A 16852-nucleotide genomic window follows, 5' to 3' on the forward strand; every position below is an offset into this window, starting at 1 on the left:
ATGCAAGGGTTCCACTGATAACCTATTCTACCGAAGAAGCTAGAGGTCTATTTGCATTGATAACCCAATTACTTCTAAATATCCATGCAGGACCCACTTATCCTTAACTTTATTTGCACCATGCTTGTTGTGGTCAAACAACTACCATATTCAGAAGTGAGTCAACAATAGCAGCCCACATTTGTCTCTCAATACAAGTTTTCCTTAATTTAAACATAACTGAATTAAATGGCGTAGCCTGTTATTATTTACTGTTCACAAAAAGCAGCAATAAATAGCCAGATACATCACTCAAGTCACATCAGCATCTGCCCATACTACAATGCGATGTAAATCCTCTACCAAAGTCATAAGCAGTCTCACTCTAAGGCCTTTTTAGCAATACATATCATGCTCTCCATATTCCTCTCAATAAATACATTTTCAGGAATTGGACATAATTCAGAAATCTAAATTTATTATCAGGGGTTGTGTACACAAGGAATTTGCTAATTTTTACACCTTTCTCCTATGTTACTTCTTTAGAGATGACCTTAAGATAAAGGATCACAAGATAACTGCAATATGCAATACTGGGTATTCTGTAAATGAAAAAAGTAAAAGCAAAAAGTTTGCAGAAGAAAAAGAAAAAAAAATACAACATCATCTATTACTCTATATTTCAAGTGATTGGTACTTTTAACACCCAAGTATTTTTCATTTTCTCTTTTTTGCTGTGCAATCATTCATCAGTTGTGTGCACAACACAGGACATTTAAAGCCCTACAGCCTCTATGCAAGCTTCAAATCATAACACTAACACACACACATGCCACTTTATTAGTTACACCTTGCTAGTGCCAAGAAAATATCCCCCACACCATTACACCACCACCAGCCTGAACTGTTCATACAAGGTAGGTTGGATCAATGCTTTCATGTTGTTTACGCCGAATTCTGACCCTACCATCTGAATGTTGCAGCTGAAATTGAATGCCCATTCTCCTCTGATCTCTGACATCAACAAGACATTTTTGTCCACACAACTGCAGCTCACTGGATATTTTCTCTTTTTTGGACCATTTTCTGTGAACCCTAGAATCCCAGAAGATCAGAAGTTTTTGAAATACTCAGACCAACCTGACTGGCACTAACAACCATGCCATGTTCAAAGTCACTCAAATCACCTTTCTTCCTCATTCTGATGCTCAGTTTGAACTTCAGCAAGTCATCTTCACCACATCTAGATGCCTAAATGCATATATATATATATATATATATATATATATATATATACACATATACATATATACACATATACTGTATATACACACACACACACGTATACATACATATACACACACACACAGATATATATATATATATATATATATACACATATATATATATATATATACAGTCATGGCCGAAATTGTTGGCACCCTTGATATTTTTCCTGAAAATCAAGTATTTCACACAAAAAAGGTATTGCATTAACACATGTTTTGCTATACACATGTTTATTCCCTTTGTATGTATTGGAACAAATATAAAACAGAGGCAGAAAAGCAAATATGACATAATGTCACACAAAACCCCAAAAATGGGCTGGACAAAAGTATTGGCACCCTTAACTTAATATTTGGTTGCACACCCTTTGGAAAACATAACTGAAATCAGTCGCTTCCTATAACCATCAATAAGCTTCTGACACCTCTCACCCGGAATTTTGGACCACTCTTCCTTTGCAAACAGCTCCAGGTCTCTCTTATTGGAAGGACACCTTTTCCCAACAGCAATTTTAAGATCTCTCCACAGGTGTTCAATGGGATTTAGATCTGGGCTCATTGCTGGCCACTTCAGAACTCTCCAGCGCTTCTTTGCCATCCATTTCTGAGTGCTTTTTGACGTATGTTTGGGGTCATTGTCCTGCTGGAAGACCCAGGATCTTGGACGCAAACCCAGCTTTCTGACACTGGGCCCTACAGTGCGACCCAAAATCCTTTGGTAATCCTCAGATTTCATGATGCCTTGCACACAGTCAAGGCACCCAGTGCCAGAGGCAGCAAAACAACCCCAAAACATCATTGAACCTCCACCATATTTTACCGTAGGTACTGTGTTTTGTTCTTTGTAGGCCTCATTCCGTTTTCGGTAAACAGTAGAATGATGTGCTTTACCGAAAAGCTCTATCTTGGTCTCATCTGTCCACAAGACGTTTTCCCAGAAGGCTTTTGGCTTACTCAAGTACATTTTGGCAAACTGTAGTCTTGCTTTTTTATGTCTCTGTGTCAGCAGTGGGGTCCTCCTGGGTCTCCTGCCATAGCGTTTCATTTCATTTAAATGTCGACGGATAGTTCGCGCTGACACTGATGCTCCCTGAGCCTGCAGGACAGCTTGAATGTCTTTGGAACATGTTTGGGGCTGCTTATCCACCATCCGGACTATTCTGCGTTGCAATCTTTCATCAATTTTCCTCATCCGTCCACGACCAGGGAGATTAGCTACAGTGCCATGGGTTGCAAACTTCTTGATAATGTTGCGCACTGTGGACAAAGGCAAATCTAGTTCTCTGGAGATGGACTTGTAACCTTGAGATTGTTGATATTTTGCCACAATTTTGGTTCTCAGGTCCTCAGACAGTTCTCGTCTCCTCTTTCTGTTGTCCATGCTTAGTGTGGCACAGACAGACACACAATGCAAAGGTTAAGTGAACGTCTCTCCTTTTTATCTGCTTTCAGGTGTGATTTCTATATTGCCCACACCTGTTACTTGCCCCAGGTGAGTTTACAGGAGCATCACATGCTTGTAACATTCTTATTTATCCGCAGTTGTGAAAGGGTGCCAATACTTTTGTCCAGCCCATTTTTGGAGGTTTGTGTGACATTATGTCGAATTTGCTTTCTTTCCTCCCTTTTTTTGTTTTGTCCCAATACACACAAAGGGAATAAACATGTGTATAGCAAAACATGTGTTAATGCAATACGTTTCGTGAGAAATACATGATTTCCTGGAGAAATATCAAGGGTGCCAACAATTTCGGCCATGACTGTATATATATATATATATATATATATATATACACATACATATATACATATATATATATATACATATATACACACACAGAAGGGGTGAGACTTCTAGTGTAACGTGTGGATCCATTAACATTTAAAAGAAAGGATGGCCTTTTCAATGTTTGTTTTTACATGCACATGTAAAAGAGCAGCTGGATATAAATTATCCTAATGTGTGGTACTGTTTTATAATTTTGGTTTCTGCATATATCCCTGATTATCTGATGTACTACGCATGGGATGTGCGTCACTGCAATGCTACTCTACTACAATGTAAATCTAAAATTCAGCTGCCTGACTGACAACAATACACTCTCTATACACATATCTTTTCCAAACAGGCAGGGTCATCATAGTAGGAAAAATACCATACATCTAGTCTAAAAACATAAAATACAGACAAGCAAACCTGTACAAATGTGAAAATACAATATAGTCTTTTTTTCTAAAAGTGTGTGTAAAACCAAAAAACCTTTATTTCCAAGTTTTGGATAGAGTAAGGATGGATTATTAGAACTATTCCCATGTTTTCATAGCTGCGTGTACGTACTAAAAGCAATTTCCACTCTTTATTCGTCTTGCTGACCATGGTCACTAAGACAGAAAGTCATAAGAAATCCAAAATTGTAAAATTGCTGCCAGGAAAAGGGTTGAGGGGAAACTCCGCTTTAACCATTCCCTACTCTTATAAATACATCTTTAAGCAGGACATAGGCTGTGCAGTCAGACTGAAGTGTCATGGGCATTTATTGAACTCTGCTTAAACATGAGACAACACTTCAACCTAACCATCAGTCCTGTAATACATACAATATTTGCATAACTGTATAATTTTACAGTTCTTGCTTAACTTAAACTTGAAAATTATATTTTATTCTATTTTTAATTAGAGTTGCATGTTGTTCAATACAATACTGTAAAAAGGATATTCTCACCTGTCTACTTCCTCCTTACTCATTGAAGCAAAGGTAAAACATTCAGTAACACCATTAATTGCCAGCAGGAGAACATACAAACAGTAGCAGCGCAGAAGAACAGGACCTGGTAAGAAGACACACAGAATCAGTTGGCAATACCTTGCTAATATTTTCAGGATGTCAGCATTTGTACCTGGCAGTTTAAAAAAAAAAAAAAAAAAAAAAAATCAATAAGAATCTGTGCCGTCGGTGCAACAGCCCATTTAGAACACTGCCTATTTCTATGGCACTTGTAAAAAATCTGTTGCAATGGCCAAAAGGGATATGTTCTGAATGACAGGTATACTGTATATCCGACTTCTTTATTATTCAGGTGTTGGGCTCTTTAAGAGCTACTGCAGGATAGTAAGAGGGCAGCTACGGAAGCAGAAGGTAGACAGGAAGGAGAGATAATAATGAGAGGTCTGATGAATGCTCCACCTGTTTGATTTGTATTGAAGCAAGGAACAGGTTGAACACTCTGGAGCTTTCAGTTTGTCAGCTCACATAATTCTAACATCACAACTTTCCTTTAAGATTAACAATAACAAAATATATATTTTTTGGAAAAAAATACACTTTGATTAACAAAAACAATATATACCCCAATTGTTTTGTAAAATATGTAAGAGGGTGTTACGGCAAGTAAATAGATACCCAATATGTCATGCTTTAAAATTGCGCAAGCTCGTGGAATGGCATGAAAACTTTCGGTACTTAAAAATCTCCATGGGTGATACTTTAAAAATTTCTACAGGTTATCAGTGTAAAGTTACAGAGGAGGTCTAGTGTGAGAATTATTGATCTTGCTCTGATGTTCGTGGCGATACCTCACATGTGTGGTTTGAACACCATTTACTTATGTGGGCATGGCCTACATATGCGTTCACCACTATGTGCGAGAACGGGGGCACTTTAAACTTTTTTAAAAAAATGTATTTAATATTTTTTTTTTTTTTGCATTGTCCCTTTTAAAAAAATTGTAATCACTTTTATTCTTATCACAAGAAATGCATGCATCCCTTGTGATAGAAATAATTAGTAACAGATCCTCTTTATGGAGAGATATGGTGTCAATAAGACCCCATATCTCTCCTCTACAATGTAAAGCATTAGATAAAAAAAAAAAAAAAAAAAAAGCATTGATCTAGTGCTTTAAAATAAAAAAAAAAAGCCAGAACCATAAGTGACATTGCTCCAGTCCTCCAAGGGCATAGAGATGTGTGGTGGCCATCTTTCCTTCACTCATCTCTATGCCCAGCGCCAGGATCGATGGTTTCAGATAAGAATGAACTACTGAGCGGCAGGGTTTTTTTGGCACCTGTATCGGTGCTTTTTTATCTCGGCCGACAGCTGAAAGGGGTGTCTTCGGCCGAAACATTTCAGCCACCAGAATTTCGGTGCATCCCTAGTAAAAACAACCCAAATCAGTGTATATTATGTGAAAGCTATAGTCTACAAACTATGGTGTGTGTGTATATATATATATATATATATATATATATATATATATATATATATATATATATATATATATAAAGACTGAGCAGTCCTGATGTACTGATCTCATTTCCTGGGGCCCTAAAATGCCAGGACAGTAGAAAACCCCCAAATGACCCCTTTTTGGAAAGTAGACAGTCAATAAGCATGCTGAGATTTTTGAAGTTGTAATTTTGTCACAATTTTTTGGAAAGTTAAGAAATGAACCACTTTCCAACTGGGCCATAGACAAATGACATCCACCGTTGGAAAAGGATTACCAGTGTTATGGCTGCAGCAGTATGCCAAGAGCCCAGTATTGGTTTTTTTTTTAGCAGGCAATTCTATAACCACTAAAATTGATCTTAGCAGTGGATTTGCCGCTGGATCACTTTCAGAAGCGGTAGTTCCCGGGTTTACCCTGATGACCAGTAGCCCCGGGGACTGATCTGGTGGTTGCAGCGGCTGGTTACAGAGATGAACGGATGAAAGATGGCCTCCTCTAAGCTCTATGGTCTAGGAAAAAAGAAAATGGTCTTGCTGCTTCTACTGAAGTCGGTCTAGTGATCTAGTGAATTAAAAAAAAAAAAGAACACTTTTTTACATAATAAAGTAATGCACTCAAGCGTGTGCATGAAATAGCTGCATATTTAAAGTGGCATCAGAGTCCAATGGCATCAGTAGACTGAGGTCACGTTTTATTGGAATAAAAAATATGCTTACGCACTAGGTCCCTTTTTTTTTTTTTTTTCTCGTTGCTGGGTGCTATGCATTAGCATAGCTTAACATCTGAATATAAAAAAAAAAATCTGGGTATTCAAGTAGTGACCATATCTGCAGTGCATACTGGTATTGAGATACCATGTTTATTGTTCCCTGCAAAGGATGGCAGAAGTGCCAAGCATACGGACTGTACAGATTTGGATGCACTACTGCATAGTCAAACATGTTGGAATGCCAAAGCTCATTCTCAATTCAGGCTGCATATTGGATCTCATTACCCAAGTAGCCTTAAAGCAAAATTACACCTAAAAACAAATGTACTAGATTGCAGCTTACCAATCTTTAGATGTGGTGGCTGCATTAGTTTTTTAGGGGGGGGGGGGGCTTTTTTCCTTTATTTCACCTAGTGATCCAGCCAGTAACACACTTCCTGTCTTAGGATGTCTATATTCTGGATGAAGCAATAAAGCAGACACCTCTGCCACCATTGTCAGTCTGGGGAGAGGGTAGTGTTAGACTAGCAGATGTACCGGACTTGACTGACAAATTGAAACTGAATTCCAGATAAAACGTTATAAGCAATTACAGCAAACCAATTTTTTCCTTTTGGGAAAAGAGTTTTACATACAGTAAATTAGTAAAGGCTAACCATCATAAGCACCCCTGTCAGTGTGTGTCTCAACCCTCCATTTGCTACTTTGCTTGGACAGTTTGCTATGTTTAAGGATGTTAAAAGTAACAGATTTACTGGCCAGATCACCAGCTGAAAATAAAGAAAAAAGCCTAAAAAAAGAAAACGAATGCAGCCATTACATCTAAGGATTGGTAAGATGCAATTTAATTTTGCATTTGGGTTTAATACCATTTTAAGCTCCAGATACATGCCCCCATAGCCATCCTCTGGTGCTAGCTCTTGGCTTGCCTCAGCCACACATAGTGAATTTAAATTAGAAGAAAGAAGACAAGCCAAATCAATACCCAAAGTGTATTTAACAGCGGGAAAGGTCAGGTGAATTGCTAGCGTACCAGGGATTTGTTTAACACATGGCTACTGATTTGGAGTATGGCTTCTTTCTTCCATCTGACATACGAATAGCCCTCGTTTGACATACCAGAGCCTCCACTTAGCATAGATCCTCCATAAATATCAAGAGCTAGCTGGGAATAAGCATATCCAAATGCAATGATAACAAGGCCAATCAGGGTCACTAGTTTCAGAAGGGACTCCAGGACTGCGGATGCTGCAGAAATCTCTTCCTAAAAATAAGAAAAAGTAAACTATTAGAAAAACAATATTTACTGCATACCAAAAAATCTTAGATGATGACATGCAATGTTGCGTAAGATGCTGGTACCAGGAAAACACACATGCATACTAATATTTTTACACATAAACATTTAATACATGAAGAAAAGAGCAGATTACCAATTAAGTAAAGAAAAAGAACAGCAAAGAAAGACTTCTTTCTTCAATTTATCCACAAACTGAAAATTATACACAAACTATTCCAGGTCAGGGGACAAAAAATGAACACATTTATGCTGAGAGAAAATCTTCATTTTATCTAGTTAAACAAAGCCACCCTTGCCAGCAGTAGAACACCACTATGAATTTAGCAATAAACCTGACAGACCTTTAGCTGCAGCAAACAGGTAGCAAACAGTAAAATCTTTTAGCCCACACATTACCTTCAATTTATAATTCTCCCTATCCAAGCTTGAAGCAGTCTTAAACCCAAAAGAAAACATTTATTATATTGCAGCTTTTACCAATTTTTGGATGTGATGGCTGCATTAGTTTTCTCTTTTTAGGCTCTTTCTTTCTTCATCTTGTGATTTGGCCATTAGGTCTGTTTTTTCAAAAGAACACTCTCTCTTGCAGATGTATCAGTAACATGGATGAGACAAACCATTTACCACTGATAGGGGTGCTTACAATGCTCAGCTTTAATTTATTTAGGTTAAACCTTTGCCTCAAAAGGGGAAAAAACGGTTTACTGTAACTGCTTATAAAGTGTTAGTTGGATTATGGCTTCAACTTGTTAATGTATGTAAGTATGCTAGTGCATTTAATACTCTCCTCCACTCAGACTAACAATACTGCTGTCCAAATGTGTGCCCTGTGTTCCTTCATCCAGCATATAGGCACTCTAATACAGGAGGTGTTTTACTGGCCAGATAACCAGGTGAAAACAGAGAGGGAAGGAAAAAAAAACAACTAATGTACACATCTAATGACTGGTAGGCTGCTAATGATTCTGGGTTTATTACCACATTAAGTTACATCAAGCAATAACAAATACCCAAAATATTAAAGCACTAACCCCTGAAGGCCACTCAGAGCCATTTTAAAAACTTTCCATTCTGTTTTGAAACCTCAACTCCTGACAGCATACATTGCAATTACAGAAGGGCATGAACATTTTATGGACTTCCTACATGCTAAAGTTACTAAAATTCCAAAGATAGTAAATACCCTCTCTCAGTATTCCAGTTACAGCCCAATTGCTTGTGACAGACTGGCGATGTCAGGGTTCCCTAGATGGGTCATAAAAGACTCAGAATGTGTGAGCAAATGTTGTCTTTTTTTTTTTTAATGGGAGTGGGACTATAACCCTAAGTATGCCCAACCCAGCTGTCATACAAGTCAGGGGAGAACACCACCACGGGTGAGTGATTAAAGCAGCCATATTTCATTTGAAATCTGTGGCTAAACCTTTGGCACACTGACTTACCTTCCTCTGATTCCCAACATCCTTTCCTCTTTCCAACACCTTTGAGAAATAGACATAGAAGCTCTCCTCTATGGGCAAGAAAATAAATCGTGCTACGAGTGAGCCCAGATTGTTCACAATGTCATACACTCCTAAAGAGAAAAGACAAAATAGAAGACAGATTAAATTCATCTACTTTACACAAAGGTTGTGTGTATTGCTCGTACATATGTTTGTAATCCTTGCATCATAAAATAAAATACCTAAATGGCCATTTAAATTTTAGGTACGATTTTTTAAAAAAATTTTTTTAATGGATTTTGTATTAAGATTATTTTAAAGGATACAGTTTCTAAATTATATATACAGTTTTTAGTAATATTAATATCAACTAAATATCAAATTTGCTAGTGCCAAACAGTCCTTGTATACTGTGTTTCTGAGCTGCCATATTGGAATAGCCACAGAAAGCACCAACAACAGCTCACTTCCTTGTGTCATGTTGCTCTCATTGCTTTGACATCTCAGCAGACCTCTGTAAGCCAGAGATCTGTGCTGTAGCAAAGCATGGGAATGACAGATATTGCATCACATGTTACATGTAAGTTGTAGATTGTGAGCCCATTTTATTAGCTCAGAAAAGTCAAAGTGACTTGCAACATGGAATAAGCATGGCCAGACTTTGTTCTAAAATTATAAAAATGTAAGGATTCCCCACAATTTACTTGCTTTACCAAGTAGTCAGTGCTAATTACAATGCCAGGATGTAATTTTTTCATGCAAGGCTCACTTTGAAAACATAGATCTAAAGCAATAAACAGAAGATGTATAGTGTAAACTTACCCTGATCACCAAATGACAGAACATTCAGAAATGTCATCACATAGCGTTCACCTGAATGGAAGTAAATGACAAAATTAAAAGCTTAGTTCTCAAGTGTTCCTATGAAGTGAAACTGCAGGCAGGTGTTTAGTTTTCTCCTAACATCATTATGTCCAAATATATTTTTTGCCTTAGTGCACTAGTGACAACACTAGTTAGCGGATCACTGGAAAAATGTACAACATACTGTATTCTGCTCTCAGCCCTTCTCTGTGTTGCTTGTAATGAAATGGCCATATTATAGATGTAGTGTATGTGAATAAGGACACATTCCAGTGCAGTTTCACCAGCCACCAATCTTGTGTTTATGCCAATGAAGACATATGAACAAGAAAGGACAAAAGACATTTTACTTCTGATGTTGGAGGGCACAGCTTATAAGAGCATGGAGCTCCTAACAGCAAATTCTACTAGAAATAACCACTATAGTGCAAACAAAGTGTCAGTGCAAAATTATAGTAGTTCATAGGCCGTCCAATGTTAAATCAGATACTCTTCGTTACAAGGGTTTCACACTTATCATGCATCCAAAAAACGTAGGTGATCTTCAGTGCACCTCCTCCACCTTTATTATGCACTTACCAGAAAATAAAGAATATGCAGCTCAAACAGAAACTTCCAGCCAAACAGGACCTTCACAGACTACTTTCACAAATGGATAGGAGCGTTAGCTTGAAGTAAGCCCTATGAGGAATAGCCCACTACACAGAGCCCATAATAGAGTACATAGTGTAGTAGTTTAATTAAACAATCAATTTAAACAGAAGATAAAATCTAAATTAAAATTTAACCCACACATAACCAATCAACGGGGACAATAAACAAACATTATAAATAACCTAAATACCATAAGTATAACAGCTATAAAAAAATTACAAAGCTATAAAACTTTTCACATACTGTATATACAGTATGCCCCTAATTAGATTAAAAATATAATTATAAACAATGTATATTATAAAAAAAAAATTTAAATAAAAAAACCTATGGAAAAAACACAAATAAAAAAGCTGGCTATTTAGGAAATATTAAAAACATGCCAGTGACAAGTTAAATATTCATCAGTAATACACTACATCTGAAAAAAATACTATATTGTGGAGAGTACACTACAATTCCAAGGGATTATAGCTAAACAACAGCTGCTAAAAAATTAGATATAAAACCTCAAAAAAATCTTTTTAAGATCTCTTCTATATTTAACCAAACGGTCTTTTGGCAAGGTTTCTTTGTCCTCAAGCATTATATACACCTCTTTAATATAATCCTTTTTGTCCCAAACTACTCCTCCCCCTTTTTATCTTCTGGCCTGATCTCCAAGTCTTTCCTGTCCAGAAGTATTTACAAAATAGGAATTTCTGGGATTTTTTTACCCGCAATATTTAATAAATCTCTAATAACCATTTCTTTAAAAATGGCCACATGGGGGTTTGTAGCAGCAGGAGGATTAAATAAAGATGCATTCCTCAAATTAGAGCACATCATGTTTGAACTAGCTTGCGCATTCATAGTTATAGGGTTCATCATATGCTGCATTTTTAAGGACACCCATCTTATAAACCTATGTATGTCAATATAAGTTTGGAGTTTGTTTAATTTCACCTGTGGGGCATGCTTAAGCCCTTTATTTAACAATGCAGTTTCTTCAGGGGTCAGAGTGGTCTTAATGAGTATGAAAATACCATTACTGCTCATATATGATATATCTTTTGGAGTCTGGTACCTCTGCATGAATACTTATTTTTCTGAATGGTCCTTTGTCTAAAAAATGCCCCTGATTAGATTTGTTCATCACATGCAATAGTAGATATGTGGGATACTTTCTTGAATGTCCTTGTATAAAGCAATGCATAGAGAGAACAACTAGAAGGCTGAGGGATCGTTTGAGAGAACATCTTTACAATATTCTAAAGGGTTTTAAAGAGCATTCTCTTTTGAGACACTTTAGAGAATACCACCATAAGGATCCCTTGGGCGTTAGGTTTGTAGGGACAGATTTAATTTGTTCATATTGGAAGGGTTGTACAAAGCACAGAGCGGTGTCCATGCTTGAAACGAGATCGATATAGGAGATGCATACTTTATTCCCTTTGTGGTTGAATATAGATATAGATATTATTATTATTATACAGTATTTATAAAGCGCCAATAGTTCGCTCAGTGCTGTACATTACAAAGGGGGACAGAACATGTGACAGAACAATACCAATACAATGCAAAACATGGGGGGTTTGATATTAACTGCTTTATCAATAACAGTTGAGGTTTTATATCTCATTTTTAAGTACCTGTTGTTTAGCTACAATTCCCTGGAATTATAATGTTCTCAGCACATTTAGTATTTTTTTCAGATGTAGTTGTTTATGTATTACTGATGAATTTTTAACTTGTCATTGGCATGTTTTTAACCACTTTACTACCACACTATAGCCGAATGACAGCTACAGTGCGGCAGTTCAGTTCTGGGAGGGCGTCATATTACGTCCTCCCAGAATGCGCCGCCAGAGGCACGCCTGGCATAGTCTGTGATCGCTGTGTCCTTTTTAGACTTTTGTCCAGATTAGACTTTGCCAAAAAACATCTAAAAAAAGCCCGACCAGTTCTGGAAAAGCATTCTTTGGATGGAATAAACTAAAATTAATCTGTACCAGAATGACAGACGGGAAGAAAAAAGTGTGGAGAAGGCTTGGAACAGCTCATGATCCAAAGCACACAACGTCATCTGTAAAACATGGTGGAGGCAGTGTGATGGCATGGGCATGCATGGCTTCCAGTGGCACTGGGTCATTGGTGTTTATTGATGATGTGACAGAACACAGAAGCAGCCGGATGAATTCTGCAGTGCTTAGAGATATACTTTCAGCCCAGATTCAGCCAAATACAGCAAAGTTGATTGGACAGTGCTTCACAGTACAGATGGACAATGATCCAAAACACACTGCAAAAGCAACCCAGGAGCTTTTGAAGGAAAATAAGTGGAATACCCTGCAATGACCGAGTCAATCACCTGATCTCAACCCAATTGAGCATGCATTTAACTTGCTGAAGGCAAAACTAAAGGCAGAAAGACCCACAAACAAAGAACTGAAGACAGCTGCAGTTAAAGCCTGGCAAAGCATCAGAAAGGAGGAAACTCGTCATTGGTAATGTACATGGGTTCCAGACTTCAGGCAGTCTTTGCCAGTAAAGGATTCTCAACAAAATATTAAAAATGAACATTTATTTATGATTATATTAATTTGTCCAATTACATTTGAGCCCTTGAAAATAGAGGGACTGTGTATAAAAATGGTTGCAGTTCCTAAAATTTGTACTTGATATTTATGCTCAACCCCTTGAACTAAAGCTGAAAGTCTGCACTTCAAATTAATTTGGATAGTTCCATTTTAATTTATTCTGGTGGCATACACAAAGCCAAAAGTATGAAAATTGTGCCTGTGTGCAAATATATATGTACCTAACTGTATACCCATACAAACACACACACATACAGTGCCTTGAAAAAGTATTCATAACCCTGAAAATTTTCCACATTTTGTCATGTTGCAACCAAAAACATTAATGTGTTTTATCGGGATTTTATGTGACAGACCAGCAGTGGCACATAATTGTGAAATAGAAGGAAAATGATGAAAAGGTTTTACTTTTTTTTTTTTACAAATAAATATCTGAAAAGTGTGGCATGCATTTGTATTCAGCCTCTTTTACTCTTGATACCCCTAACTAAAATCTAGTCGAACCAATTGCCTTCAGGAGTCACCTAATTAGTAAATAGAGTCCGCCTGAGTGTAATTTAATCTCAGTATAAATACAGCTGTTCTGTGAAGCCCTCAGAGGTTTGTTAGAGAAAAGTAGTGAACAAACAGCATCATAAAGGCCAAGGAACACACCAGACAGGTCAGGGATAAAGTTGTGGGGAAGTTTAAAGCAGGATTAGGTTATAAAAAAACCCCCAAGCTTTGAATATCTCACAGAGCACTGTTCAATCCATTATCAAAAAATGGAAAGAGTATGCAAACTGCAAACCTACCAAGATATGGCCATCCACCTAAACTGACAGGCCGGGCAAGGACAGCATTAATCAGAGAAGCAGCCAAGAGGCCCATGGTAACTCTGGAGGAGCTGCAGAGATCCACAGCTCAGGTGGGAGAATCTGTCCACAGGACAACTATTAGTCGTGCTCTCCACAAATCTGGCCTTTATGGAAGATTGTCAAGAAGAAAGCCATTGTTGAAAAAAAGCCATAAGAAGTCCCATTTGCAGTTTGCGAGAAGCCATGTGAGGGACACAGAAAACATGTGGAAGAAGGTGCTCTGGTCAGATGAGACCAAAATTGAACTTTGTGGCCTAAAAGCAAAAAAACACTATTTGTGGCGCCAAACTAACATTGAACATCACCCTGAACACACCATCCCCACCGTGAAACATGATGGTGGCCGCATCATGCTGTGGGAATGCTTTTCTTCAGCAGGGGGGAAGCTGGTCAGAGTTGATAGAAAGATGGATGGAGCCAAATACAGGGCAATCTTGGAAGAAAACCTGTTAGAGTCTGCAAAAGACTTGAGACTGGGGCAGAGGTTCACATTCCAGGACAACGACCCAAAACATACAACCAGAGCTACAATGGAATGGTTTAGATCAAAGCATATTCATGTGTTAGAATGGCCCAATCAAAGTCCAGACCTAAATCCAATTGAGAATCTGTGGCAAGACTTGAAAATTACTGTTCACAGATGCTTTCACTTCACAATTATGTGCCACTTTGTGTTGGTCTGTCACATAAAATCCCAATAAAAACACATTTACATCTTTGGTTGTAACATGACAAAATATGGAAACGTTCAAGGGATATGAATACTTCTTCAAGGCACTGTATATCTCACACACACACACACACACACACACACACACACACACACACACACACTATAAAAAACCTACACAACCTGTTAAAATGCCAGGTTTGTGTGATGTAAAAAAAAAAATAGACAAAGAAATAATTTCAGATCTTTTTCCACCTTTAATGTGACCTATAAACTGTACAACTAAATTGAAAAACAAACTGAAATCTTTTGGTGGGGAAGTAAACAAACAAAAAAAAAACTAAAATAATGTGGTTGCATAACTGGGGATGTAGCTGTGTTCAGAATTAAGAAATCACATTCAAAATCATGTTAAATAGGAGTCAGTACACACCTGCCATCATTTAAAGTGGCTCCGATTAACCCAAAATAAAAGTTCAGCTCTTCTAGTAGGTCTTTCTGAAAGCTTCCAAGGCATCAGAGGGATCTCACTGTTAAAAGGTATCAGTCACAGGAGAAGGGTACAAAAGAATTTCCAAGGCATTAGATATACCATGGAACACAGTGAAGACAGTTATCAACAAGTGGAGAAAATATGGCGCAACAGTGACATTACTAAGAACTGGATGTCCTTCCAAAATTAATGAAAAGATGAGAAGAAAACTGGTCTGGGAGGCTGCCAAGAGGCCTACAGCAACATTAAAGGAGCAGAAGGAATATCTGGCAAGTACTGGCGGTGTGGTACATGTGACAACAATCTCCCATATTCTTCATATGTCTGGGCTATGGGGTAGAGTGGAAAGACAGAAGCCTTTTCTTACGAAGAAAAACATCCAAGCCAGGTTAAATTTTGCAAAAACACATCTGAAGTCTCCCAAAAGCATGTGGGAAAATGTGTTATGATCTGATGAAACCAAGGTTGAACTTTTCGGCCATAATTCCCAATGATAGGTTTGGTGCAAAAACACCACATCACCCAAAGAACACCATACCCACAATGAAGCATGGAGGTGGCAGCATCATGCTTTGGTGCCGGTTTTCTTCAGCTGGAACTGGGGCCTTAGTCAAGGTAGAGGGAATTATGAACAGTTCCAAATACCAGTCAATATTGGCACAAAACCTTCAGACTTCTGCTAGAAAGCTGAACATGAAGAGGAACTTCATATTTCAGCATGAAAACGACCCAAAGCATACATCCAAATCGACAAAGGAATGGTTTCACCAGAATAAGATTAAAGTTTTGGAATGGCCCAGCCAGAGCTCAGACCTGAATCGAAAATCTGTGGGGTGATCTGAAGAGGGCTGTGCACAGGTGATGCCCTCGCACGCTGACAGATTTGGAGTGTTTTTTGCAAGGAAGAATGGGCAAATACTGCAAAGTCAAGATGTGCCATTCTGATAGACTCATAACCAAAAAGACTGAGTGCTGGAATAAAATCAAAAGGTGCCTCAACAAAGTATTAGTTTAAGGGTGTGCACACTTATGCAACCATATTATTTTAGTTTTTTTATTTTTATTTCCCTCCACCGAAAAGATTTCAGTTTGTTGTTCAACTGAGTTGTACAGTTTATAGGGTACATTAAAGGTGGAAACATTTCTGAAATTATTGATCTTGGTCTAATTTTTTCACATCACAGAAACTTGACATTTTAACAGGGGTGTATAGACTTTTTATATCATGTATATATATATATATATATATTTACACACACCTATATATTTTCTGTGATTTTTTATTTTATGGTATTTATAATGTTTGTTTATTGTACCCGTTGATTGGTTAAGTGTAAGTTCAATTTTTAATTTTATTTTCTGATTATGTGGGAAGCAGCTATGCTCAATGTTGCGGAGTATATATAAACTTCTTAGCGTTTAGGTGCTTTTTCCTTTTGACCCATAGCAAAATGGTGTGCCAATAATCACCTGTAGTTCTTTGTTTATGTGGCTACAAAAAAATGGCACCAGTTGTTTCTGTGTTTGAATGGCACACTACCTGTATTACCTTCTATATGTGGCTATGGGAAAATGGCACCGTTTTCATTATCTACAGCAAAATAAAGCACGCAGGCTATTTAAGGAAGATGTTTGCTACATCAGCAGTAGGCGTATCTTTGTGAAGACATGCATGTGCATGAAACGTGTTGGGAGGGGCCATACATGCTGATGTCACGCCGCCGAGTCCATGTTGGGCCAGTGGCCATCTTTGCAACTCTGGCTGAAAATGTTTTTATTCCACGTG

The 16852-nt window shown here is 37.7% G+C and overlaps 1 protein-coding gene across 4 annotated transcripts in view; it reads right to left on the minus strand.

The window, feature by feature from the left end:
• Positions 1 to 16852, minus strand: part of RFT1 (RFT1 glycolipid translocator homolog) — a 112007-nt gene that overhangs the window by 64405 nt on the left and 30750 nt on the right. For all 4 annotated transcript variants that reach the window (XR_016313400.1, XM_089681962.1, XM_089681961.1 and 1 more), the window contains exons 8-11: positions 9772 to 9822; positions 8950 to 9080; positions 7327 to 7471; positions 3992 to 4097 (exon numbers count right to left, since the gene is read on the minus strand). Coding sequence is in view for 3 of the 4 variants with exons in the window: in XM_089681962.1 (XP_089538088.1) it covers positions 3992 to 4097; positions 7327 to 7471; positions 8950 to 9080; positions 9772 to 9822 (433 nt within the window). In the remaining variant the exon portion in view is untranslated. The remainder of the gene's footprint in view (positions 1 to 3991; positions 4098 to 7326; positions 7472 to 8949; positions 9081 to 9771; positions 9823 to 16852) is intronic.

This window comes from Staurois parvus, unplaced genomic scaffold (genome assembly GCF_062004578.1).
Source record: "Staurois parvus isolate SC_StPar_1 unplaced genomic scaffold, SC_StPar_1.0 ptg000282l, whole genome shotgun sequence".
Lineage (NCBI taxonomy): Eukaryota > Metazoa > Chordata > Amphibia > Anura > Ranidae > Staurois > Staurois parvus.